This window comes from Vidua chalybeata, chromosome 14 (genome assembly GCF_026979565.1).
Source record: "Vidua chalybeata isolate OUT-0048 chromosome 14, bVidCha1 merged haplotype, whole genome shotgun sequence".
Classification (NCBI taxonomy): domain Eukaryota; kingdom Metazoa; phylum Chordata; class Aves; order Passeriformes; family Viduidae; genus Vidua; species Vidua chalybeata.
The window spans coordinates 10780934-10808339 of record NC_071543.1 but is presented as its reverse complement, the minus strand read 5'-3'; the positions used below and the strand labels follow the sequence as shown (position 1 = coordinate 10808339).

The 27406-nt window shown below is 38.1% G+C and overlaps 1 protein-coding gene and 1 long non-coding RNA gene across 4 annotated transcripts; one reads left to right on the top strand and one right to left on the bottom strand.

Moving 5' to 3' along the window:
• Window positions 1-443: 443 nt before the first annotated feature.
• On the bottom strand, window positions 444-25663 carry CUL4B (cullin 4B). Of its 3 annotated transcripts, none has more exons than XM_053955684.1 (20): window positions 24712-25658; window positions 21957-22072; window positions 17369-17487; window positions 16404-16458; window positions 15838-15911; window positions 14674-14836; window positions 14484-14573; window positions 14122-14204; window positions 12948-13015; window positions 11720-11838; window positions 10685-10877; window positions 9533-9637; window positions 9124-9234; window positions 8300-8385; window positions 7654-7761; window positions 7291-7404; window positions 6240-6345; window positions 5993-6165; window positions 5303-5455; window positions 444-4180 (listed from the first exon to the last, which is right to left on the bottom strand). In XM_053955684.1, exons 1-20 carry the CDS (start codon window positions 25241-25243, stop codon window positions 4085-4087), a joined length of 2664 nt encoding a protein of 887 aa, XP_053811659.1. In that variant the 5' UTR covers window positions 25244-25658; the 3' UTR covers window positions 444-4084. The 3 variants fall into 3 exon arrangements, 2 of the variants coding, with proteins under 2 accessions (XP_053811659.1, XP_053811658.1); XM_053955683.1 differs by having other exon boundaries at window positions 16404-16473; window positions 17384-17487; XR_008433421.1 differs by lacking the exons at window positions 444-4180; window positions 5303-5455 and having other exon boundaries at window positions 6079-6165; window positions 6240-6335; window positions 7280-7404; ... (1 more) ...; window positions 17384-17487; window positions 24712-25663.
• LOC128795149 (uncharacterized) lies at window positions 3778-24944 on the top strand. Its single transcript, XR_008433422.1, has 3 exons — window positions 3778-3822; window positions 22904-22977; window positions 24857-24944. It is a non-coding gene; the product is annotated as an uncharacterized LOC128795149 (long non-coding RNA).
• Window positions 25664-27406: the final 1743 nt, after the last annotated feature.

Here is a 27406-nt window from a genome sequence, read left to right as displayed (position 1 = left end):
TCAAAAAGGAAATCCAAAACACTCCATCTCCCCTCTCCACCAAGTCCTCAGTGCTCCTGAGCTGGGAAGGGCCAGGCTGGACACAGTCCTTCTGCTCAGATTTAACCCAGCTGTTCAGGGTGAAGAAGAAAAATCAAGAAATGGCCATTCTTAATAAGAGGAGCAAATTCCCTATACAGCTCTGTCCTTCATACTTCAATAATCATTCCAGAGTCATTAAAATAATGATAAAGTGGGAGACAAGGAATATTCACACAGCAGGAGATGTGCCTCCCTCAGGAGCAGCAAGGCACCACCGCTGGTATTTTTGCGTATTTCTGCCACTTGTACACATTCTAATCCCAATTCAGGGTCTATGAGGATGCTTATTTCCTTCCCCTCCAAGAACCATAGAAGACTTAGCAAAAAACCCAAAATAACAATAATTCAGGAATGGAAGCCACTTAGAAAACTCAAGGGATTTTAATGACTGAATGAATAAGGAACTACTTATTATATTTAAGTAGCAGACAAGTATTTTGCTATCAAAGCACAAGCTAAAGAATTTAAAGAAGCCATAAACATTAGTAAGCCCAACATACAGAACTTGGAGTAAGAAGGCATTTTACACACAAGAGTTTATCAACACAAAACTGTTTAATATTTATTAAATGACACAAAATACCTAGATAACAGACTCACTCTCTGAAAGGACATGTATTTACATTATTTACCAACTTAAGAAAGACTCTCTGTACCCATATCAGACTTATGAAACATAAAAAAGGTTTTGCTGCTTTTTGCATCGAAGGATGCAACGGTGATACATGCCCTGTTTGCAAGTCTGCATAAACTATAAGTTTTTGATGCTGTGAAAAAGCACATTTTCATATTCTGGTAGCTGAGGGAAGAGGCTTCTGAAAAGTAACAGGGTTAGTTTTTCCCCCCCACTCCAGACACACTCTCAAGACTGTTATACAAAAAGTATATTACATTTTTGAATGCTGCTGTACTCTTACAATTTTAGTGTAACGTTTCAAAGAAAATGTTCTTCCTACTATATGAGAGCACTAAAAAAAGAGTGGTATTTGAACATTTTTTTAGATGCACTTTTTTTTTTTTTGTTTTAAAAGAAAGCATTAGGGCAAATGATATGTCTGGGAAAAAATGAAAGGCTGACAAAAAAAAAAAAAAAAAAAAAAAAAAAAAAAAAAAAAAAAAAAAAAAAGCTGAGACCAAAATATGAAGAACAGCTACAGCAACTTAACAATTTGCTAGGTTTTTTTTTTTTTTTTAATTAACTATTTACTTTGGCACCTTTGTGTAAACTATAGAACAAAACAACGTTTACAACACATTTGCAATTACAGCATTTAAACAAAATGGTCACTTTTGAAACCAGCCAAGACAAAAAAATAGTCCATTTATGGGTATAAAGATTAAAAAACCTAAAATATATATATTTCTAAGAATAAACTGCAATTTCTTATGAACAAGGTGCTATAAACTGCATGCAAGATTCAAGATTAAAAATGTGTGGCCAAAAAGACAAGCTGTGTTCTAGCCAGATGAGTTGTGGTCCAAGCCCATTTCAGTTTTTTCTTACAGAGATATATATGGCTCAATAAGCAGGCACATGATCCCAGCAAGAATTTGCGGAGTTGTACGATGACAAATCTTGGCTGCAGCTTTGTCATTAACCAGGAATGAGCGAGACCTTAGCAGAAGAGATGAACAAGTTCTTGGGGAAAACCCATGAAGCTACAAGAGAAGCCTTCTCCCCTCCCCTCGCTCACCCCTCTCCTGGTCTAGCCAGGGTTCTCAAAGTCCATTCTTTGGGTTGCTTTAACTGGATTGCGCTTAGGGTCTGCCTCAGATTGTGAATTCTGATGAGATTTGAGGACATTTTCTGTATAATATTTTCTGCATTAGACAGGATAAAAATGAAATAAACCTACAGTCCTCCGCAGTTTGTTTGACTGAATGTGACACTTGTGTAAAATGAGGGAGGGTTTTGCCACAATGGGTGTTTGCACATGTAGTGGTGTAAGATTTATATGCTACAACAGACTGAATGGAACCAGCTCAATGCATCAGCTCCTGTCTCCCAAAGAGTTAAGTCTTATACTTCTTCTCCATTTCTCTTTAAAAGGAATCTTTTATTGGCTGAAGATACAAAACACATACAAGAAAAGGAACATTGAATGTGAAACACATATGTATTTTTTATGGGGGGAGGCATTCTTTCCTCCCCAGTGGATCTCTATTTGAGCTAATACTTGAAGATTTGCAGGAGGAGTCTTCACGGTTCTTCCCACATAACTCTACTGTCAGTATTTGTCTCACAGAGGCAGGGGTGGCCCTGGATGTCTACCAGTGGTTGTGCTGCAATAGTGTCAAGGGGCAAGGTAGCTTTTCTGCACATCACAAAAAGCTGTTAGTTGAGGGTGACTGCAAATAATTTAGTAGGAAAAATACCACCCACATTTGTTTCATCTGTCAGCTGAGGACTGCATACAAAAGAGCCTGAGAGAAAACATGGCTGGAGAATATATGGAATTAAACAGTAGATAAAAAAAAGCACTAAGGATGGGATGTGTCAGATAGAAAACACACACACACTCTCACACATGCACACCCCTGAATGTGGGATCACAGTGATAGAAGTTAGTCATAGAGAGTTAAGTTATACTGCCATTAAACAAAAGTAACATCTTGCTTTCAAGAGATATCTGGTATTCCCCAGGACTATCAGTGCCTGAAAGAGGATGAGGTTTTTCATTGTGCTCTGCAACACAGCTGATCATAGGTATAAAGCCTGGCTGGGTAAGGAAGAACTGGTACGTGGAGGAGTTCCTTTTCTGCTGACACCTTTTTTTTTCCATATATTCCTGGCACATACTGCTATAAGCAATAAAAAATGTATTTTGTTGAAACAAAGCTCTACATTCAAGTGACTTACTCTCCCATGTCTTATAAAGATGCAAAGAATGCTCTCTGGTCATCTAAGAAAATATATTTTAGATGCCTTGTAGCAATACTTAACTTACTATATGAGAGGTAGGCTTCTGGGTTCTAGGAGGCCTGCTAGGCTCTAGGGCTGAGTTCTTAAAGCTTTAAGTTAAAGCAATCCAAAGCAGGGCAGTCTTAGAAGAGCTGCCCTGTCTAAACCTTGAGGTTAGTTCAAGTTTAGAATGTTGCAAAGCAAAACAAGTATTAAAATCCACTTGCAATTTCTGTTCTTACAGCTTTACCACAATAACAGTGTGGCTTTTCATCTGTTAATAGATTCTCTTTATTCTAGAGTATTGCTGCCAAGAGGTGAAGGCCTCCTACCCATGACTAGTAAAAACTGTCACTTCTTCCATTATGGCTGTTTTATGCTTAGAATTCCCAAAGGTGAACACCAAGTCTCATAGGCAAGCCATATAAGTCTAATCTGAACTTGTTTTGTTGTAGCAGTTATTTAAGAATGGTGTTTGTATATACAGTATATATGTCCACACTGCAAACTTTATACATCCTTTTATAATGGCACCATTTTGTCTTAATTGCAACCAAGAATATTTTCCATTAGATCAGCAATAAGCATAGCTTGGCTTATTCCCCATTTCCCCCCCCAACAGAAAAAAATCCAAGTGTGGGCATCAACCAAACCAATGGTATGTATAACTGAAATGCATTCTGTACAGTAAATTAAAAGTTTGCATGCAGTTTAAGCATTTTAAAGGCTATTTTCTTATATTAATGAACCTTCTGTTTCCATTTAAAGATGTGAAAGATCTGTCATATATCAAGGGACTCCTCTTCAGACCCAGAGACAAATGGAATCAGAAAGACCAGGTACTTTCTTTCAGCTTTCTGCACATCTTACTAAATAACATGCAAAGAGTTCAACAGCATTCTTCTTAAAATGTAAATATTACTCTTTAAATGGGCATGTTAACCACTGAAAGAAGTCCACTCTACTATACTTTTCCATTACACTGCTTTCATTCAATCATCGGTAGTATAAAAAGTCAATTAACAGGATCAAGAGGCTAGTTTATCCACTGGCAACTGTGTGGGACACCAAGTGTGCAGTAAAACAAAGGCCAACATATGTTTATGCAATATAGTTGTACTGATTTGGGTTTTCTTTATCTCTTTCCATGTAGTCCCTGTCAATCAAGGATTCTATTCTCTTCTTAAGGTCAGCAGGCTGTAAAATAAAGCACATGTCAGCATTATTACTTTGCAGTCAATGCTTCTTGGTTCTTTCTTTCCACTTGAGCCAAATATCTATATCGTTTGAGATGGCTGAGGAAACAGAAATCCCACTTTAAAAAAGTCCTTTAAAGTATCAGAGCTTCTAAAGTCTGCAATGTATAACTGATAGAAGCGAAAGTTACAAAGTTAGCTCATCACCTACAGCTAAACAAATTTTTACAGAAAGGAAAGATATTTGCTGCTGTTTGAACTGAACTCTAAAGAAGTGCAGTTTGTGCATCATGTACCAAAGTGTTTCTATTTCTGACTTTTAGCCAGTAAAAGTACAAGTTTCGTTTCCTCTTGAAGCAAATGAGTTGTGCAATAGTTTGTGTGCCCTGTGATTTTGTTGGGTGAGGAACTTTATAAAAATGCCTCATGATAACAAGTGAGGAAAATTATTTAAAAGATCTACTGTGATCTTACAAAGCTCAACTGCAGTTTATGCAATAATTACAGACCTGCAGGTACTCAATGTGGTAATACAATGGAATGAAATAGCAGGACCTTTTGTTTTACAATTCCATTGACAGAAAGCACCATATATTTGAATTCCAACAATGCATCACTGTCTGTTTGAAAACCCATTTCCATTTGTACACAATAAGCCAGTCATTTTATATTGCAACTGTGGGCTTCTTCAGCTTTGAGACATTCACCAATATTTTATTTTTATTCCTATAGATATGTGTATATATATTAAGCAGTATAATCCATCCAGAAAAAAATCACTGTACTTCAAAAGTATCAACCAAGTTAATATTGTAATGCAGAATTGGTTTTGAGATCTGAAGCATTTTCTCCTTTGCCCAAGAATGCCTTGCCAGAGCACTGCAAACAGCGGAACACCAGCATCCAAGGACAGCCAGCTGCTCCCTTACTGCTAACAAACGCCAGGGCTGAAATCCTTTGAAAATACGTTTTAGTAACAACAGCTGGCACTTTAAAAATTCCTGAAAGTGAGTATTTGTCCTTTCTAATACTAAAAAGATGCAGAAGCACTGTTCAACTGAGGGCAGGCCAAGGAAGATAAAAAGAACTAAAAGTTTTAGAAGTAAAAAAATCAGCACAGCACCTTGACTGGGAATTTCAGCTGGTTGTAGACCTCTGACACGAGCAGGTTGTGACTCAGCGTCTTGCGCATCTTCATGATGCGCACAATGGCGGCATCGATCTGGTACTGCCGGTCCTGGAACACCCTCTCTGTAGTGCTTGCCTGTTCCTCCACCTGAAGGACCCATTTACAAGAGTTTTAATGAGAATACCAGCACTGTCAAAACAATTCTGTGTCCAAGACAATTCTCAGTGTAAGACAGTGAAATGCTTGCTGTCAAATACCTGACATAAAGCCTTTGCAAATACGAAGCCTGATTGTCTATTGAAAAACACACTTGTACAAAGATTTAAAACCTTTGCTCAGATTTTACATTGTGTGGCTGTCAGAGAAACAAGTCCACAGGGAATTTTCCACACTCACAAACAGTCAGTAAAACTCCATGGAATGATAAAGGGCAAAAAGAGCATTTCAGAATTGGAACTTCTCTTAACATTTCTTAGAGACATCCAGCATCACTGGTGTCTTAGTACAGAGGCACACATTTAAATCACCACTGTTAGGTATGTGCTGCCATCCAAATTACACATGTAACTCTGACAGAGATATCAGTATGTACATGACAACCAGGAGGAAAAAAGCTTGTAAAAGGGCAGGCAACAAAGCTCTTAACCCAAGGATCTAACCCCAGAGGATTAAAAAAAAATATACCGTTTCTTTCATCTGAATTTGGTTGATTTTTATCCTGAAGAGCTTATGTCTGAAATCATCATTACATGTGAATTTATCACCATCTTCCACATCTTTGCCTTTGGGGCTTTTAGTCAGTACTCTGGCTTTGCCACAAGCCAGAGATTGAAGTGTCCTTCTCAGCTCTCCATCCTCTAAAGCAGAAACAAGTTGTTTAGGTTTTTTTAGTAAGAACACTTGGAAGTACTCAGTTGTTTTCGATACCAACCTATCCCAGTGGCTTGCTTTATCTCCTCTAAACTGAACTCCTCTCCTTCATTAAACATAAGCAGCACCAGTGTCTGGAACAAGGAGACCTGAAGTTCTTTTTTGCCCTGTCACAAGGGAAATAAACAGACATCACCAGGCTGTTTTTTCTGGGTGGTGGAGGGAAAGGAATGAGGAGAACATGAGAAATAAGTCACTCTTGTATGTCAGTTATTTCACTAACAGGATGTTATTTTATTCACTTGAGAGTATGGAAGAATAGAAGTTATTGGTCACTTTTATTTACTATGAAATGCAGCACAAGCTTGAGGCCACAAGGCTGGACTATTCTATCCAGGGACAAAACTCACCCAAGATATGCATCAGATGACTCCAGAAAAGTCTTAAAGCACTGAGTGCTTAAAATTACAATTTGGAAGACCTTTAAGTCAAAATCTAACACAAACATTAGTTTAAGGAACACAGTATAAAGAACCATAGAATATTTGAAACAATCAAGTTTGATAATACTTGTTTTACCATTAACTTTTTCTGAAAATTTAAGTGGTAAGCATTTATATTTCATGAGAAAATCTTGTGTCCATGAAGATATGGTGAAGGGGAATAACTAGAAACCCTTTCAAAACAGTTGTGTTCTTGTCCAATCCAGAATTTTTTTTTATTTCAGTAGTGAAAAGCTTCCTGTGACGGTCCTTAACGCTATCAGATGAAGTAAGGCCCCTTTTTTTTTCTCCCCACTATAAAAATGAGGGCCATTTTTTAATCTGGAGCTAAAACCAGTGGATATTTTCCCCAACAGGCTTTTCTTTCTCCACCAATACAGAAACTGGGTGCATGTTCTTAGACATTAACACATCTGTTTCAGAAACTACCAACTCTGGTAGTTCAGAAACTACCAATATCTAGAAAAGATAGCAGGAGGTTAAAAGTAATTGCAAAAACAGTATTTAGTTTTCCATTACAGCACAAAAAAGCTTCCCCATATATCCCTAAGGTACAACCCAGACTTGGAATCAACAACACAACAGGAGCAATAGAAACAATAGACTCACCTCTTTAAATTCTGCTTTTAGTACACAGTGTCCTAGTGTTGACTGCCACTGAAGTTTCCTACCACTGTGTTTTCCTAAATAAAAGGTCTTGAAAATCTCCTGCAGTTTTACCATCTAAAGAAAGAAAAACCCCAAAACACTGAAACACAATTTCTACTTTAAAAGCATCCTTCCCTCCTCCACAATCAATTAAGCCTTAAATCAAGGCTTAGAATGATAAAGGGAATTGCAAGAAAACAAATTTCATGTTAAAAAGATGAATTTTGCATTTCCCTCTCTATGCATATTGAAAACCAAGTGTCAGTGGATCCCAAGTTGCATTTCTGACTGGCCAATACTTGCATAACCCATGATGTTCATTACCTCTGGGGGCAGGTGGACCTCCATAGGCACGTAGGTTGGCCAATAACCCATAGTCAGAATATTCACTGTTAGCTCAATGTTGCCAGGGACATTCTGATTTTGCATATACTGCAAAGAGAAACAAAATAAATTGAAATAGAGCTATGTTAATTATACATATTTCAGGTAGAACTGAAAAGTTAGAACAGGCATTGCAAGAGCAGAAAAGACAAGTGACCACATGAAGTGTTTGTTGTATACACTGCAAGTTACATACAAGAAAATTAAGGTAAGAACTTCTCTGAAGTCCAAAAGGCGCTTCCATACAGGAAGAAAACAGCAAATATAGTGTTTTAGCAGGCTGAGGTGAAGATCTAATTAAGTGTGAATGGAGGAAAGAATGTTAAAAATTGTTTGTAATCAAAACATCACAAAATCACCAGAACTAAATGTGCGAAAACTTCCAATCCAGGCATCAGAATACAGTGGTGTTAAAAATGTCTTAGAGCTGGTGCTAAAATGTTTAGTAAGTTTACAATTCTCTTATTGCTGTGGGTTATTTGTTTGAAGAAGCTTGTCTCAGTTTTTTTGCTCAGGAAAAACCTTTAATAAATTCAGTAAAATTTTCAAAAGCACAGACAGGACAGACAGGGCTTTCCCTCAGTACCTGTTTGAATTGTATCATTATGTCTTTTGAAAGCTCCATATCTTTAAACATTCCTTCAAGTTTGCTGGTGAAAGCAGCTCCACATTCTATAAAAGAGAAAATGTAAATATTAGAAATTAATCTGTTTATTTTCAACACCTCAGAGTAGTTATTCTAAGTGCCAGAATGTACTTCTAAGCAAGATGATGTTTTTCACCAGATTTTCTTACATAAAGACCTGGATTCTAATTAAGGAACAGAATAAGATTACAACCAAGAAAAAGGAAGATGTTTTGATATGGCAGCTATTTTGCAACCCAGTTGTTTTTCCACATGGACCTGACTGTTCATTCCTTTGACTATGGTGGCCACTGGTCACTCAGATGACAATTCTAATCCCTATCAGCTGCCTTTCAAACTGTCTCCTGATGGCAGAACAAGATCAAGCTCTAAAAATCTTACCCTTACCACCCAAAGGCTCCATCCAGTGAAACAATGAAGACCAGACTAGAGAAGGACTAGCTGGCAGTGAATAACAATTGGAAGTAATCTTTTCTCTGAGCACATCACGGATTTACTCAGCAGGGAACCTCAACTCTATCCCACAAGCCAAGATACACTGTGCACTTCTACGTTCCTGAGTTTTGGTTTTTCCTGTTACAATTACAAAGCTACAAAACTAAAAGCAAATTAATCTCCTCAAAACCCACCAGTCATTCAGGACCTGCACAGAGGCTTTTGCCCTCATGGAAAGGGGAAATACCAACAGCACTTCTGTGAAGGCTTGTTAAAACAACTACTTTTAAAAGAAAGCTGATGGATAGAAATGACAGATAGATATTTACCATGTTTGAGTTTGGAAAGCATAGATTTTTCAGCATCTACTGATGCACTCTTCCCAACTAATAGTCTCTTTGCTAGATCCTTTTTATAAAAGGCCTCAAAGACATCTTTTCCTGTAAGAGATGAGATTTGAAAGTGATCAGAAAGCACTGCTGGTTTTAAACAAACATTACCTATGAAAGACCCAATTCAAAGCTCAGAAAAACAAAAAGGGCCTTCATATGAAGATTTCCACAGCTTTTGTTATTTGCAATTTGACAGGCAAAGTAGTTAAACAGCACTAAACCAACAAATCATATCCACAGAGAACAAACACCTGAAAATGTAACCAGACTGCAAAAATAATTTCAAAGTACCTTTATGTTACTGGTTAAACAGCTGTATGCCCACAAAAAAAACCCCAATACTTACCATATATGAATCTAAATATGATCATAATTTTATCCAGCATTTTTTCAAGTTCTTCATCAGTAGCTTCTTTGTTGCCTGCACGAAGCTTTGAATCTACATATTTAGCTAAAAGAGTGTTGAAGAATTGAGTTTAGCACATGCTTAATACCACAGTGAAACGAAAACTTCTAAATCTAGTATTATGAAATCTTGAAAATAGAAAGGATCCTGAAATCACTTTCTATCAGCCTCATAACAGCTACCTTGATACATTTTCATAGAGGCTATAAAAAAGGCTATTATAGCCTAGTATCTTTGTTCAGATAAGCAATGACTGCATCTTAACTAAAAACATTTGCCTACGAAAAAAAAATTTTGGTTTATGTTGTGATCTCAAAGTAAAGTCACTGCTGTTGCAGATTGACATGGCTGTAATAGAAGCAAAAAGATCAGATGAAAATATGTAAATCAGTTATTTAAATGTGTTGACTATACTGCTGAATTTCTCTAGCATATCATTATTTTGTTTTAATTTCCACTTTCAATCAAACTAGATTGTTTGTTTTAATTTCAAATGGGCTGGTAAGCACATTACAGTTAGGGAATTAACACAAAAAAGGAGGGCAGAAAGTATCACTCCACAAGCCTAACAGCAGAACCAATTGCAAAGGTATTACTCACTGTGTGGGGAAGTGATTCCAAAGTGCAGAGTACCAGGCATTTAATGCACAAATCTGTAAGTAACATTCTTTGCAAACCAGAGACTCTGTCCCCACACCATGAGAGGTTCAGTGCATCCTCAGCTCTCTTCCCTTCACATATTAAACCCCTAACAGCTCTGTGCACATGTGCTGGTGGCACAGTTATGTAAGCTTCTGAAAAAGTGTTATTATTAGCAGTATTCTCATGTCTGGACACCAGCCAATTGCTGTAATGCCCATATTCTGATGTTCTGCACTTTTTTATAGCCTAGCCAGTTAAGTGATGATCAGTTTGCTTTTAATGTTTGATGCTACCCTCCCAAACAGTTCCCTTGCATCAGGTGGCACGGCAGATCCCCAGTCTGTTGTGCACTGTGCATGTATTAACACACAATTCCAGCATATCCCATCTGTAAGTGCATCAGCAACTCAGCACCCAAATTCTCACATGAAAGAAATTGAAGAAAAATACCTATGAGTTCAGCTGGCTTATTTGGTCTTTTGTTAATGAATGTTTCAAAGGCTTCTTTCATGGCATTTACAAACTTCTCATTCTTGAGAAAGCAAACATCAATAATATGGTCAACTTTGTCTTTAAAATCAAGAAGTTCTTGGACCATAGTTTTGTCTTTTTCAGGATTAATTACTATGGTGCTACCAAATGCCTGCAAAATAAAACACATCTTTCAATTACCCTGAGTAATTAATTTAAATGACAAGACTTATAATATCTTAAATTACATTTTTAATGTGCTGTTTCTGGTACCCATATTAGTTTCACTAACAACAAAAGTATTACTTTATTATGTATTACTGTATTATGAAGTATTTACTATATAATCATCCCTAGGCCTTGCATATTGATTCAAAACCAACTGATTAAAAATTGAATGGATTCAAAACTTCTGTCTGAAGAAATGAAGTTTTGCATGACAAATTAACACACCCTTTTTAATCATCTCTATGCTCAGGTTTTACACATGTAATGCTCCCACTAAATTAAGTTTTATTTAATAGTACTCTTATGCCACTCCAAAGCCTTCTTTCACAACAACCATATTTTCTGTGACATTTTCACTAAGAAATAAAATGAGTCGTCCTAACTGATATTCAAGTGCTTTTTGAACCTCAACTGATTGGTAACTTAACTACCACTCATTCTCACAGGAAATTTTATTAGTATGAAAACAAACATTCTGCCATTACCCAAATAACTACTGCAGAAATATGGCTGTCCCACAAACTAACTATAATCAAGATTATAAAATCCAAATTTATTTGGAGTTCAATAATTCAACTGAATGTTCACTGTTTTCTTCAATAGAGCTAGAACAGTTACTGTACCTTTCCTGGGATGTTTCAAAAGCTGTCTATTAAATACATGTTTATAAGCAAATTTAAGCAGTTTTTAGAAAAATGCAGTAGTTTACAGAGATGACACAAGTGTCTGTGTATAAACCCCACTGATACAACAGTGCTATCTGTTCCAGAGTTCTAGGAACAGTACCTTTATGTATTCAATCCAGTGCTGCAAGAGAACCTGAACTCCACCTCTCACACGACTGAATAACTGATACAGAAGAGACAGGTCTTGAATTCGGTTTTCATCAAGAAGGTGATTTAGACCTGCAAATGTGAGAATTTCAATAGAAATTAAAACCAGAGTGACCCAAAGAAAGCACAGCTTATTACTACAGTGAGGCCTCTTCAAAAATAGTATTTTTAATCAATTTTTTAAAATCAAACCATTAGCGGTGTGTTTTTTGTTTGTTTTTATTTTATTTTAAAGTACCTGATTTAACAGTGAAACACAAAATATCTGGCTGAACCCTTAAAAATCTTATTACTGCACATGATTTTATTGCACTTAGGATACATGTACTTTACATAACAATCTTATCACAACATCTTTGCTTACTTCTGCTTTACTACTGCCTAAAGATTTGAAAAGTTTGCACTGTACTGATCTGTAGGAAAAGTTCCTTGGGAAGACAGCTCTGATTCTCAACTCCAGCTGTAAAATAAATCTTACAGATGCTTGAAGGCAATCAGCTTCAAGAAGTATCTTCACCATTCACTTTCTAACTTTCAGGAGAAGGTCTGATGCTCTACAGCAAGGTTCTAATAATATAGATGGGTAACACTGATACTCTACTCAATGAAGAGTTTGTTACACATGTGCAGGAAGCTGCTCACATGCCTGTTTCAATCAGAATCTGGCTGCTAAGGACCTGATTGTTTATTATTGAACTCTTGCTGCATCTGTTTGTATTTCCAGATTACTTCTGAGATCAACAGAGGGTCACTTGACTCCACAGAGACTATTGTAGAACTGAGGCAATGTATTCCATAGCTCAAATTATACTACATTTTTAAAACAAGCTGCTTTTTATCAGCAGCAAGCACTCAGTATCTCCCTTTTCTGTTACAGCAATAATTCAAAGTGTTCTCCTTTCTTTACCTCCAAGTCTTCAAAATGCCACTTAACACATTGAGCTTGAGTCTCCTGTTCTAATTTTCCTTGTGCTTTGCTGTGTTACCAGAAGACACCACAGTGTCCCCTTATCTCCAACCAGGAGAATGGCCAGTGCTATTTTGGGAACTGAGGAGCAAAGGGAGTTAAGGAATGATGCAGTTTGTCCTCCCCCAATGCCTGAATCCATTGCTTTCTTTCAGCAGGAACTGAAAGCCCCGAAGCAGTAATTAAAAACATTTCTATAAAGAAGAAAGATTACCTTTCTGAAGAATGGCTGTTAAATGTTCACCTAGAAGTTGCTTTTCTACAGTAGCAATTAGTGGCTTCCTACAGAAGAAATGTTTAGAATTACTTTTCCTTTTTCCATTACTGACAGTTTTAAATCCTTCTTTTGAGATTATGTTAATTACATTATCATTGGGAGTGCTCTAATTATCTGTGGCCAAAGACCTAAAATGATTATACACATATTTATCCTTTTTCTCCCCAGTAAACAATATTTTTTTTCTGTTTGCTGACTGATGATTTTAATTCACACAATAAGCCTGTTGTACATGACCTGTAGGCAGCTGGACAATGATTCCATCAGTGAAGAAGCTGGGGAAAATTCATCAAATAATATGCCTAATCCTGTGTTGTGGGAGGACATTCATGTCTTGGGAGACAAACCAAGGAGAAATAAAAACAGACCTCAAGTCAAGAGGTATTAAAACAAAACAGGGAATTGGCCACTAATAGTGGCATGGAAGAAGGAAGCCACTAAACACACTAAATGCTTTTAACAGCTGAAAGAGGAAGGAAATCAAAACGTATGACAGTAGCAATAAAACACCTCTTTCTCAGAAAGGTCTTGATATCAGTGACCTACATTTTCTCTCAGACACAACAGCTGTAGCTCTATGTTAGAAGGCCTCCGCCTGACTGTGTTGGAGAAAATCCTGCCTCTAAGTAGAAAAGATTGAAGAATGACATTATTCAATAACTTCCCAGACTCCATTTGCAAATATTTTTTGCAAATATTTAGAGGTTTTAGCTTAAGAATAATCTATGCTGAGTCTTACCATTTTCAAGTAGGACAACAGTCGATTAATTACATTTCAGCAGGAAAGAGACATCTGGGCTGGGAGAGGCAGCCTTTTCTTCTTCAAGCAAATACTTAACAACATTTATGCCAAAATAACAGTGACTTAGAAGAAAAGGCTATCAGCTGTGTGAGCCAAAACAGTGCTTCATTGTAAACATGGAACCGTGGGAAGTGAAAAGCATTTGATGGTCAGTCAATAACAGGAATAAATTGCAGCTACTTAAATGGCCCTCAACAGAAGAGGAGCCAAACAGCTCATACCACCAGGCAAAGAGAGACTGCACTTACTGTGTGCAATCATACCACCAGCTTACTCTCACACCACCAGGCAAAGAGAGATTGCACTTACTGTGTGCTCTGATCTAAATAAGTGATTATTCTGTCTGCTTCTTCTTCCAAGCGCTTGTTGACATGGTGAAGATATTCTGGAACCTGAAAATGCCAGAGTAGTTTTGTATGTTAAAGAAAACAAACAACAAGAAGGGAAAAAGAGAGACAGTACTGGTCTGACAGAAGTAGCAGCTCCAGCTTTAAGCAAAAATCATTGGCACTGCGAGTGAAGGCAACTGCACGTGCATTTCCTTTTTCAGAATACTATAAAACAAAGGTCACATTTCTGCCTTGTACCCCAAGGCAGGAGAATATTATTTCTACTCCCTGACACGTGCTTTGACATTAGGCACAACAAATATTGTTAAACATCCAAAATACCTCTCGTTCCTGCATAAGCCTCTGTCCCTCTGCTGCATACAGGCGATTAGTCTCTTCCAAGAATCTATGTTCGAAAGAGTCCTGATAAATCTGGGGAAACAACATGACAGCAACCCAGGGTAAAGCTTCCTGAGCACTAAGTAAGAATTTGAGCTATTTCCTGGTTTACAGATGAAACAGGTTTACTCACCTGCAAGTCAGAAAGCATGCTCAGAAGGCTTCGCAGCAAACTCCTGTCGATAGCCTCACCATTTCTTTCCCTCTCGATCAGCAGAAGAATGCCATCAATAGTTTTGTTCTGAACCTTCTGATCACTGATTATATGAGTTCTGAACAATTCTAGTCCCATATCCCTACAAAGAAAGCAAAGACTGCTGAATAAATTGTTTAAGAGTAAACCCCAGATATCTCTTATTAAAACATGATCTAGATCTAATAGAGAGGCCAATACCAGCATTCTTTCAATTCCTCATTCCTCTGCCTCCAAATCACTCAGGATGAACAAATATATGAACACTAGAATAAACCATGACACTGCACCAACATGAAGCTACAAATTTTAAACACCAATGCAGATATTTTTCCTAAATAACCATGTAACTTTTGCAACATCTTTATTTTTCAGTTGGTTGACAGGATGTTGGAACACCAGCCTTCATGAGAAAAAAATATCACCCTGGGTTCCAATTCTATGGTTATGGTGTTGGACAATATTCCTTTTTTGTGCATCACTTACTCATCTCTAATTCTTAGGCACAGCTTAGAAGAACTCAGTTATGTGACAGACAAGGATCTCTGCAATGACTGTCCCAGTTAAAACCTTCCATGAATTTGGAACTATGGGTATGGTCAGTCTTAGGAAAAGTCAGGCCCTCCATCAATTTCTTGCAAAGTAATTCAGGTACTAAAGAACATAAGGCATATAGTAATAATTAATAATATGAAGAGCAGAAGTTGAAGTCCAAAAAAGCCTATCTTGCTTTTATTTTAAGTAACTCTTTCCAACTTGAAATACTGTGCCTGCTAAGGCACTTACTGGGCACCCCACACCCTTGCACTTCAATTGTTGACCAGACCCCTTCCTTTAACTGTGCAAGCTGGAGGCTGATATCAACTTCACTGAAATTTGGCATCACAGCTATTCCAGAACAATCCTATAATTTATGGCAAATAAATTAGAAGTCTTTCTTTTCAACAAGCACTCATGCATTCACCATGTAATTTACAGGTCACTATGAGGTTTATATTGAAAAAAATCCATCTGAAAATCAGCAATATATAAGCAATAGTTAAAATACACGCCCAAATAATTTTATTTCTGCCCCACAAATAATTTAATTCTTTGTGCCCTTACCAGATAGATGGCAGCATTGAATTCTGAAGTACATAAGTTCGATCCAAGAATAGAAAGATACTTCTAATCATAATCTGTCACAAGAAGGAATAAAACAGCCACAATCATTTTACTCTTGAAACTGAAGAGCAACACCAATTATGCTCAACAACAACAAGAAATCCCACCAATCAGTTTCAGAAAATTCTTTCTTGGACACTGCTGATTTATTTAACATCTTCTGCCAATTCCTGCAAGGTGCTCAATGTGACATTTTGCATATTTTTGTATAACAGAACAGCTCCTTTAAAAATAGGTATAAAGGAGAAAGTTTTGCATAAAACTGACAATGAGGAGTTAGGGGGGTGTGTGTGTCCAAGATCAGACCCATATGCCAAGAATTACACTACAGGCAAGTATTTCCAAGGCTTGATTTCTAACAATGTAGATGCATATTTGTGAGCTGTATATCACAAAGAAACCTTACATAAATTTAAGACCATACAGAAGTTTGGAAAAAAAAAACTCCAAAGTTAAGCAAAACAGGCTGACAAAGCAACTGATTTTCCTTAAAAAGACAAACTTACCATTTGTCTGCAGTGATCTTGCCAACATTTGTCTATTTTCTTCAGAAAAAGGACACTATCCAATGAATCCGTGAAGAAATCATTAAGAAACTCATGATTAATAGATGGTGTAAGCAATGAAATTAACCAACTTTATTATTTTTTAAAGACACTTAGCAGAGAGCACAGCAAACTCACCTACTCTCAGAACCAGGTAATTCCTTGCAACACATTTATTTTTTATTTTTTAATGAGGGTCTTTGTGTTAATAATGAGAAATCAAAATTATCTGAACAAATTTTAAAAAAATATCTCAATAGTTTTGAATATTTTGTTTAATCCCCATCCCTGGGGAATGGAACTTAGATATATCCCCATACCTCAAAAACCAATACATGCAAGAGCTCACCACTACACTGTAATTTCAGCTCATGTTAAGAGTTAACCTTAAGAAATAAATTCTGTCCTTCAAATATATCTTTTATTCAGCTCACTGCATAGTTCTGGTACTAATTAATATCCACGTCACAGGATGTCAACCTGATGCAACTCCATACTTCTGAAAATAAAACATCCTGATCCTCAGAACCTGACATGCTGCCACATCACCATTACTTTTCCAAAAAAACCCAACAGCTACTTGTTGGATGACTTTTCACTTTTATCTAAGCTTGGCAAGTTCAATACAAAAAACACTGACATAATACAGCCAATAAAGGCTTTTTAAGCCTTGCTGCAAATCTAACACAAATTTCTGTAAGATGTCAAAGTGTTTCAGAAATACAAGTGAAACTTTCTCAGAAACTTTTCAATGGTTACAGGCATAAAGGAACCAGTAGTGTTCTCCTAGGTCCCACAAAGAAATCAAAGCAAAACCAATTACACAAAACCTAGGAATTCAAATTACCATGGCCTAATGTCATGAACTAGTCAAAGAAATCCATCACTATATACTTGCAGGTAAAACAATTTTGGCTTGTCAACACCTAAGAAAAGGATATTCTCTGAATTGGTGAATTTGTGCTTTAATGTGGTCTTCACAGATCTGCCTCAGTTGTTTGTACAAATTTGCAGAGATCTTGTAGGAGCAGAGATTTTCAACAGCCTGAAGTAAAGAAAAAGAGAAACAAAGAAATCTAGCTATATTCTTACATGTGATTTTACAAGAAAGGGGGACACCCCTTCCCAGACAAGAATTCTGCTTCCCACAGCTTTTAACACACTTAACTGCTGCATGCAAAACACCAGAGTCAGACATGGCACAAGATAAAGGCAGGCCATGCCCTGAACAGCTCACAGACTATCAATTTAGCTGGAGTGTCAATCTCTCACATGGAACTGCAGGACTGGCATCTCTAAAAACAAGGATGGTACTTTCATATCTTCCAGTAGCTTGCTGGGCTTCATACCTCAAAGCAGTCACTTAAGGTATTAATTTTATTAACTGCTGTGCTCTGCAAGTCACACTGATATTAATGGAAAAGCACTGCCAGATTAATTTCCTTTTGCAGTCCTTTCCTTGATTAAGCTTCCCTCATCCCCAAAAGTACATATATATATATACATATGTTATCTATCTTATCTATCCATCCACCAACTCCCTGCCTGAATAAGTTTAATTATAATCCTGAATATTAGTAGCATGACTACATTGACAGTGACAATCCCAGATTTCTAGATCTCATCAAGTATTAGAAGAATTACCACTGTGCTCGCAGTAAGAAGTGAAAAGAAATTTAATGGGCCTATGTCTTGGAGACTGATCAAGCAAACAATCATTCTTAAGTTCATTAGTGTATCTCAAGACTTCTGAAATTCATACCCATTGCCCAGAATTCTAAAGCTACTAAACAACTTTAACTCTTTGCAGGCTGGTGAAAGACACAGTAAGTGATTATTCTGTAAAACACCTGTAGAAGCTAGAGGAGAAGCATATTTGATTTTCAATTAATGCTTTGTGCTATTATTTACTTATTGCAAAAGACTTCAGTTGCTAGTACAACCAACTCCTTGGGGAAAAAAAGGACTGGAAGGTAAAGTTTGTTCCCCAGCACCTGCAGGCAACTGGGGAGGGACTGCATAGCTCAAAGTGCACAGAGGAGATCTATGCTATTACGCTGAAATTCCCCAACAGTCCAAATGGAAGCAGACTTGCTGCAAATCTAACACAAATTTCTCTTTTCAGCACTCACCACTAAAAGCACAGCAACAATCAAAATAGCTAAACAAGAGTTCTTTGGTCCATTCCAGGATATCAACAGGAATCATTCTGAGTGCAAGTGCACTACATCTAATACTGGCTCTAGCACACACAGGAGTTAAAAAAAACATCAACCAAACACAAACTAAACCTCCATGAAAACCAAAATCCCACAACAAAACCATCCCACACAATAACCGCAAAACTCCCCAAACTTGCACGAGCTTAGTGTCAGAAGTAAACAGGTATAGCAAGAGAGTGAATGTGCCAATTAACCAAAACAGGTCTGAATGAAGACTGTAAGGAAAGCCAAAATGATCACCCAAGTATACATATCTTAATATTTGGAAATAGCAACAGGTTTGACTCTCAGCCTCAACACTTAAGAAACACCAAACATAGAATAAAGTGATAGGAAAATGTGTTCTATAGTTCACAGCTCAGAGGAGGTTATGAGCACTGCTCAACTCTCTTCTGCTATTGGACAACCAGGTACAGGCAGCAAGAAACCAGGATATAACCTGATACTTGATTCAGTAGAACAAGGGGATGGAAAACACTCAGCTTGAAGAGCCTGATTAGAACTTCAGCAAGTGCAACCCTCCTAGGTTTCTTAATTTCTTCCACTTTGGAGAAGTCAAAGAGAGCTGGGAAGGTGAATGTTTTGGATGGAACTTGCCTGTCACCTGCAGAACCGCTGCTACTCTTGCTTCAACCCACTACCTCAGGACAGCAGCAGCCTCTGTCCTGAACTTCCAGTCACCTCATCCCAACACTGTTACAACTGCTGTCTGTCAAACAAGTACTGCTGCTCTAAATCCTTAAAAAAAATTAGCTTCTGCACTGTAGATGGACAAATGCATACAATCAACTGTTAGTGAAATAAGCATGTATTAACATACACCTACTTTTATGGAGTGTTCATATAAAGCTCAGCTTTTACATTTGTCTATCAAAAATTCCAAAATGTTAAACATGTCTGCTATGACTGGGTGTTTGAACAAAGTACAAAACTTCTGCATCTTTGTTGATGACATGCACAGAAATACTTTAATTTTTAAGAGAATAACCCCCTATTGCAATATTATGTTTTGCTTAATTACTAGGGCTAGGCAATACTGATTGTATGTAAATGTATCAACATCAATACATGTGAAAACTTTAGGGCCTCTAGTTCACAAAATTATCTTGTTCTGAATTAGTGGAAAAAACTGTTTCTTTTCAGGGAATCTGTGCCCTAACGATGGTGAGAAAATCTGAAGAGCCCTATTTCCCTATTTCCTTTGTGTAACACATATGCAGTTATATGTGGTTTTCTGGGTTTTTTTTTTCCTTTTAACTGCAGCATCCACACCTGGGTTTGTTTGGCAAGGAAAAAGAACTGAACACAACTCTGATGAGAGAAAATCAGAACTTTCCTGAAGCACTTAACTCTGATTGATTTAAAAAAAAAATTAGCTGTGTATCAGGTACCAAAGACATAGATCTCTACTTTAAGGCACTAATATAAGGAAAATTATTCTATGTAAGAAGCATTCAATTCTGTAGCACTTCAGCCACTCAAGGACAGGAATAATTTTGTTTACCAAGCTCAGGTCCTACAAAGAAATAAAGCTTCAAAATGTTTGCCCAGTGGGATTTTTCTAGCACAGACAAGCGTTAAAGCAAACACAAGAAGTTTAACTCCATTAAAAAAAGAATTGTCTTCTTTTGAGGTATGCAGCAGAACTTTTGCAGACTCTTTTATAATTCCCCTCTATGTTGGATAATGGTGTCTGCCAAGGCATATTTGGGATCAGATCCTTTTACCAAGCAGCTGTTCAGAAATGACATTAGTTTAGTTAGCATCTAAAAACACTAGTGATTCCTATTACTATTTTTAAATCAAGACATTTATTTTTAGATTTTTATTTTAAAAAAAATCATATTTGATTGCACTCTATTTCACTGAGAAGTACCAAAGTAATAACAATATTGAATCACTGAGATTTAAAACAAAAAAGCTTATTTTTTGTTTTATCATCACAAGCAACATTAAATGAAGCTTGTGGTAAGACTGGGCAGAAATTTAAGCAACACTTTTAAACAGAAGCAAGTATTTCAACAGAACTCTATTTTTTAACAATTTTGGATAGCCTTCAAGCACTTAATTAACAGTTATTTGCACCGTTATTCAGTCTACAGTAAGTAATTTACAATACCACCCAGTAAAATTGGCTGTAATTTGCTATCACATCCACCAAGTTTTGCAAAAATAACAAAACTATCTATTATTCTGACAAACTGTTAAAAAAGCAGTATTTTTAGTTAATTAATTGAACATTACAAAAAACTAGTGATCTTAAGAATGCTGTGGACTGAAGAACAGCAATTAAGTCTTCCTTAAATCTGTCCCCAAGCCTTGTACAAACAGGAATTTTTCCTCATATACAAATGCACCTTTTGTTGAAAAGAGGAGGGCAGGGGAAGAAGAGACACTAAAAATAATGGTGAGAAGGCTATATACACACAGAGAGGAACAAATTAAACAACTAACGAGGTAATAAAGGCTTTAGAAGTAGAGTAAAAAGTTCAAGTGCTTCCTAATACCCAGCTAAAGCAGCACCATTGCTATGCTGCTAAAACCACAAGTGACGTTAGTAGGGAAAAGGTAAGCAGGGGGAAATCTCCCCAGAACACTCAGCTAAAAAAGCAGAAGTGGAGCTTATAAAAATACATTAGGAAATGCAGTTCAATCTGATCACTTCCTCAAGTATTTAAGAAAACACAATCAGAGCTGTTGCTGGCAATAAAGTTGGATTTTCAATTGTTAGAAAAAAAAAATAATGTGGCAATGCCTGAAAATTACAATCAAACCAAAATAATACAATTCATGAAGGAAAAATTGTGTTCTATTTACCTAATATAAGTCAACAGAAAGTTTCAGTTTTTTAAGTGATTTGTGATACTTGATTGTGAACAGATACTTTCTTCAGAAAAGAAATTATATTTTAATATAAATCACCTTATTCTTAAACACCAATATTTGAGGATTTCACATTTCTCCTTTAGCAGATAAACACCAAAATCCCCTAGACAGAAAATAGACTATAGCTCCTTGCCTTACTTAATTCTCATGAATTGCTGCAAGGGAAACCATACCTTGGGTTTTGTTGAGGCAAATAAAAAAATATCTGAGGTCAGTGTTAGATCTTGAGAAATTTTAACTCATGATTGTAAAATGAAGAAACTATTTAGTGACAAGTTTTTCAATGACAAAATCAGCTATCAAGCAAAATGCCATATTCTTACCACCACATCAAGTGTTTTAAGCAAAGAAATCTGAGAACAAAACAGAAAAGCCCTAATCCATTATTTTTACTTAATGCACTTACCTGATAGAGCTCTTCTAAATTGTACTTAATTGAAGTACTGTTCTGGATAGCTTCTACAGCTTCTTTCAGTTTTTGCCAGGTTTCATCTGTGTAGTTTTCAGGCAATTTGGGTTTATCTTTAAAATAAATGATATAAAGTTTGAGAATGTATTTAGATAAAGCAGAACCTTTTACAGAAATGAAAAAGATGTAGCTTTGAGGGGAAAGAGGTATGCGCTGATGGTCCAGCTTTCATTTTATACTTACATGGAAAGAAAGCATTTGTGTAAAAGCAGTATCTTATTCACATTTGAAAGAGTAACATATTGAAGAAATTCAGCATTGCTCTTCATATACACACCACAGCACTTGTAGCCCAAACAGTACCTGTGGTTTACAAAAATCACAATCCTACAATCTTGGGCCTGAGCAGCTCAAGAAGGGCTAAAACCAGCAAGAATGATCTATACCTTCCTTATACTCTCATTGCTAGGACAGCAGAGACAAAAGAAAGTAACATAAAAGGCAAAAATGATGCATTAAAAATACACAGTCATGTGCATCTCTGCTTTTCATTTACTGCTCATTAATTCTACTCCATATTAACATCTGGAAAGAACTCCTCAAGAAACACTCATGGAAACACTGTAATTATTGTATAGGCTTTGTGGTCCCAAGGAAAACCTTCCAATTTTAAAGGAATCCATTTATATCTCTCTTGGGTTTGGCCAGAGGATATTTTTTAGAGTTAAGCCTCTTTTAATGTTCAAACAGCTCCAGATCTGACCCTCTCCATTAATTTTTCTGGCTCTTTTCTACAGATGCCCCTGCTTTGCAGCAACTTCGGTAAGACTAAAGCATTTACAACATGCTAAGATATTCCCTAAGTCACACCTCAGAATATAAGAACTATTTAAAAATTTTATGTTCTTGTAACTACCTAAAGTGACCATTTTTGTTCTAATCAGGACATTCCTAAACGGAGAAGACAGAAGAAAATCTGAGGAGGAAGATGACACACGCACATCCATGCTATCAACAGGTGAAACTGGCCCAGATTTTATACTCTATTAAAATTGACTTTTACACACCTGAAAGTAAAAAACAAATTTTAAAGCTTTATGATTTCCATAGAAATAAGTACCAGAGAGAAGTAATTATTTTGTTCTTCCAATCATTTGCCTACAATTTTGGCAATATCCCAACATTAGCTGCCTGATCTGGATCTAGAGACAACTGACTATGGACTTGCCTATTTTCACTAGCAACTCCTGACTGTGCTGCTCAGCAGTCAACACCAAGGTTATGGATTTTAGGAAGTTATTTAAGTTGTAAAGGATGTTATTGCTGTCACACTATGATAAAGACAAAAATCTTAATATTATTATTCAGTTTAGCATATGAGAGTAAATAAAAAGCAAGGCTGTCAGAATACCAAGACATCCTTTTTAAGCAAGTGGTTCAAATACCAATTCATAATCAGTGATGATCACAGCACCGTGCAATCCATGACATTTAACAGGTATTTTAAACGTGAGAGGTTAACTTCCCTTAAAGATAACAGTGCAGCCTATAATGCATCATAGTTTTGTATTTTAAAATAATCATTCAAATTAAATGATGATGCTTTGATGGGCGGAGAACATTTTTGAGAACTGGAACCTTAAAGCAAAGAGTTACAGTGTGATCATGAATTCCTGCAAAACTAATCCTTACCTAATGCAATATGCCTACAGAAGATTTGTGTCAACTGTGTATTTCAAAATTAATTTTCATATCGGTAATATCTTTTACCCCTCCACAAACTGAAACGCATGAGGAGAAAGAAACAACCCAGGAAAGCAAGGTAGTGGACTATTTTGGAAGCCAGCAAGAAGCAGGAAATAAGAAAAGCCCATGATAGCCTCATCTTTATAGGGAAAAAATGAAAAAATGGCAGCATTTTAACTAAGCCTTCTGCCTACCTATTTGTAGTTTTGTTTACTAGAAAATAAAGCAGCATCACATCAGAAAAGTTTAATTTCTCTACTTCACCTTGGTCTCTACTAACATTACTAAAAAATCTCAAACACATGTTTGGAGAGAATTTATAAAATACTGTAAACTTGTAAAGTAAGAATAAGCTAAGACAGAGAACAGATACTACAATTAAAAATTACAGCTTTCCATTACAAGGAAAAAACTCTGCAAAAATCTGAACTATCTACTTTAAAGGCAAGTGGGGAAACCAGAAAGGAAATCCACCATAATAGCCCGATAATCACCTTAGTTTCAACATTTAAAACTAAGCACAGGAAGATTATCCTATAAACAGACAACATGGATAGAGATAAGACATGCAGATTCAAGGCCAATTTAAAAAAAACAAAACACATTCTATGCAAAGACTTATCATAAACTGGGCTAAAATATACACTGAGCTCTGAATCAGAATTACTAGAAAAGAGGTATCAAACGTTCAAAGTTTAAGCAAAGGCGATTTACACACTTAGGCAGTAAAACCTTACACCTAACATACAAATTAAGGCCTTCTCAAGCGACAGAACGAGGGGAATCTGAAAAATAATTCCAAGCAGCAAAGTGTAGCTCAGGATGTGTACATGGCCAGGCAAGCACACATCAGAAATCATGATTCCCCTTTACATAAACATAGAAATGTTCACCACAGAAAAGCAATTCCCGCAAAACCTGGGGCTATTTGGGTTTTCAGGCTGAAAACAAAACACAAAATAGAGTGTCAGCTCCCCACAGGTTGTGACAAATTATGGCCTGTTACCTTTAAAGTTCTTGATCACTAATTTCTTGGCAGAGCCAGGTTTACTGTTGGCGAAACTGGAAACAGTAGAGGAGGCAGCTTTGGTCAGGCCATTTGCATGGTGCCCCACAGCCACTGACGAAATTAAAAGGCTTTTATTTTTAAGCTGTTGCTGGTGCTGCTGCTGAGAAGAGGCAGCAGGAGAGGAGGAGGAAGAAGACTCTTCAGCCATCTTCACATCGAGTCCAATAAAATCCACGGAGTCCTCAAAGCGCAGCTTCTTCTGGAGGTGATGGTTGGAGGAAGCAACCCCTGAGGAGGAGCACGAGGAAGTGGTGATGACAGAGGAAGATGATGAGGAGGTGTTTTTGGAAGGAGAAGAGGTGCAGGAGGAAATGGAATCAAATTCTTCTTTTTCGGAATTACTGTTGCTGCTGTTATTTAGCTTTCTCTTCTTGCAGGAGGAGCTGCTGCTAGTGTTACCATCAGTGGCAGGTCTGACCTCCTGGGCTGCAGCTGGGGGGTTGGGGGAAGAGAAACCTGTGGGAAACATGAACACACAGAAGTGAACAGGCTGAGGGGCATCAAATCCTTGTGGTGTGACAAAGAGAGGGGGAGAGTTTTAGAGTCAGTCTCTGTTTGCTGTCTCTGGGGGGGGGGGGGGTCTTTCAACTCCTCCTTCTCATCAGTGGAGTCCTTCCGTATTCCTTCTTCTTCGCGTTCTTTATCGGAGGAATCACTTTATCTCCTCTTCCCCTTTTCTTTATTACTTTGGTTCTTCTCGTAGTTTGTCGCTGCTTTTACTCCCTTCCCAGCGGAGCGTTTCCGTTCCTGCCGCCCACCAGTTCCTTCCAATTCTCCTCTCCAGCAGCAGAACTCCCCACGGCTGCCCGCTCCCCCGGCTTCTCCTTGCGCTCCCCTCCTGCTCCGGCCGCCTCGTCTCCGCCGAGCAGCAGCGGGGAGGGCTGAGCGCGGCTCTCCCTCGCCTCGGCTCCAGCCCCTCGCCCCACAGGCCTCCCGCTCCGCCCCGCGGCCGCTCCGCTCGGGCCCCGCTCCCCCCTCTCCGCCTGTGCCCGCGCTCCCTGAGGGGGGACGGCCCGGCCGGGTTGTTATTGTCACTGCACGGCAGAGGGAGCGCAAAAATGGCGGCGCATCCGCCCGCCGTGCATGACGGGGCGCGGCGCACGGAAGCGCGGCCGGGCGGCGGTGGGACCGCCCCGGGATCCTCCCCGGGACCCGCCTCCGGCCCCGCCGGCGCCCTCGGCCTCACCGGAACTGATCGTGGCTCGGTGCCCGCCGCGCCGGCGTGGGGCCGCCCCCTGGGGCCGGGAGTGCGGGGCCGGGAGTTCCGTTCCGAGGGCCCGTTCCCGGGTCCCGCCCTGCCTCAAGCGGCCTCGCCCGGCCCGTCCCCGCCTCAGGCTGGCGCGGGCTCCGGGCGCGGTGCACGGCGGCGTTCGCGGGAGCTCGTTCCCCCGGGGCCTGCGGCCTAGGCCGAGGCCTGTTAGCTTGGTTTGGAAATGATTTTTTTGTTACACTTATTTATAAACAATAATTTAGCGTCAGCTTTTTGATATTATTTTAATACCTACGACTTGCACTGGGCTACAGTCTATGGTTTGTTTTTGTTTTGTTTATTTATTTTGTAACTTTAGAAACAAGAACAGAAATCGTGGGCCTTTAGAGTCTCTTTTTTGATATTTGTGGATCTGTTACCAAAGGGACCGTAAACTCCTGAGGAACGTTGTTAGGATTCAAACACTGTTGAGAAGTGGCTGTGGAAAAAGTAACAAACCAAGTGATGAGGTTTTGTTCTGGGAGATTCTCCATGGCCTTCAGCCGAGAGCATACGTGGCACTTTTATGTTGGCTAGGAAAAGATGGACTGACTTGTCTTGACAGAAACTGGTACATAAGATAGGAATGTAATGTCACTAAGGCTCTTCTGGAGTATGTTTTATGGCTGAGTCACTGTCAGACAACTCCTGAGGCCTGGAATGTCATGCTTGTGATGTGTAGAAAAGCACTTTTTCCAGTTGAAAAAACCCCAGCAAAACAAAGCTTCAGTCTGGCTTTGACTGGCACTGTGGTTGTATGGTTCCCAAGGCTACTAAATTACGTTCCAAGTCAGATGTAACAGAAATAAACAGGTTTGCTAAGTAAATAAAACTTATGTGAGTATGCTGTAAAGTTTTCCTCTGTTCCCCAGTAACTGTCATGTTCACTTAAGCCAAATTAGATAAGATGTCTAGAGATGTAAGAGATGCCAAATTTGTACACATTCTTGGTTCATTGAAAGGCTTGGATTTATAAAAAAGACATGACTAAGAGTCCTTTTTCCTGAAGTTGCTGTCTATGCAATCGTTCAGGGGTGGGACAGTCAATGGCTTTGTCCCATCAGTTAGAATATTCAGCTTTTGGATATGAGAGAGCAGGTGGAGGCAAGGTAAAGTTCTGGGGATCCAGGAAGAAGTATGATGGATTTTCCCCCTTTTCTACAAAACCTATGGGGGATGAAATCCTAAGTCTTTTCTATTTAGCATGTGATCCTGAGGGGTGGTTTCTGTCAGAGCAGTTGCTGGATGTTCCCCCTGCTTTGTCAGTCTTGTCCAGGTACCATGCTTTTAAAATTTTGGTACTTTTAAGTGACTCTACAACCAGAGCAAATGTCTCCAGCTTTTTGGTGTTGAGGCTGAACAGTAACACTGAGAGCTGTGTTA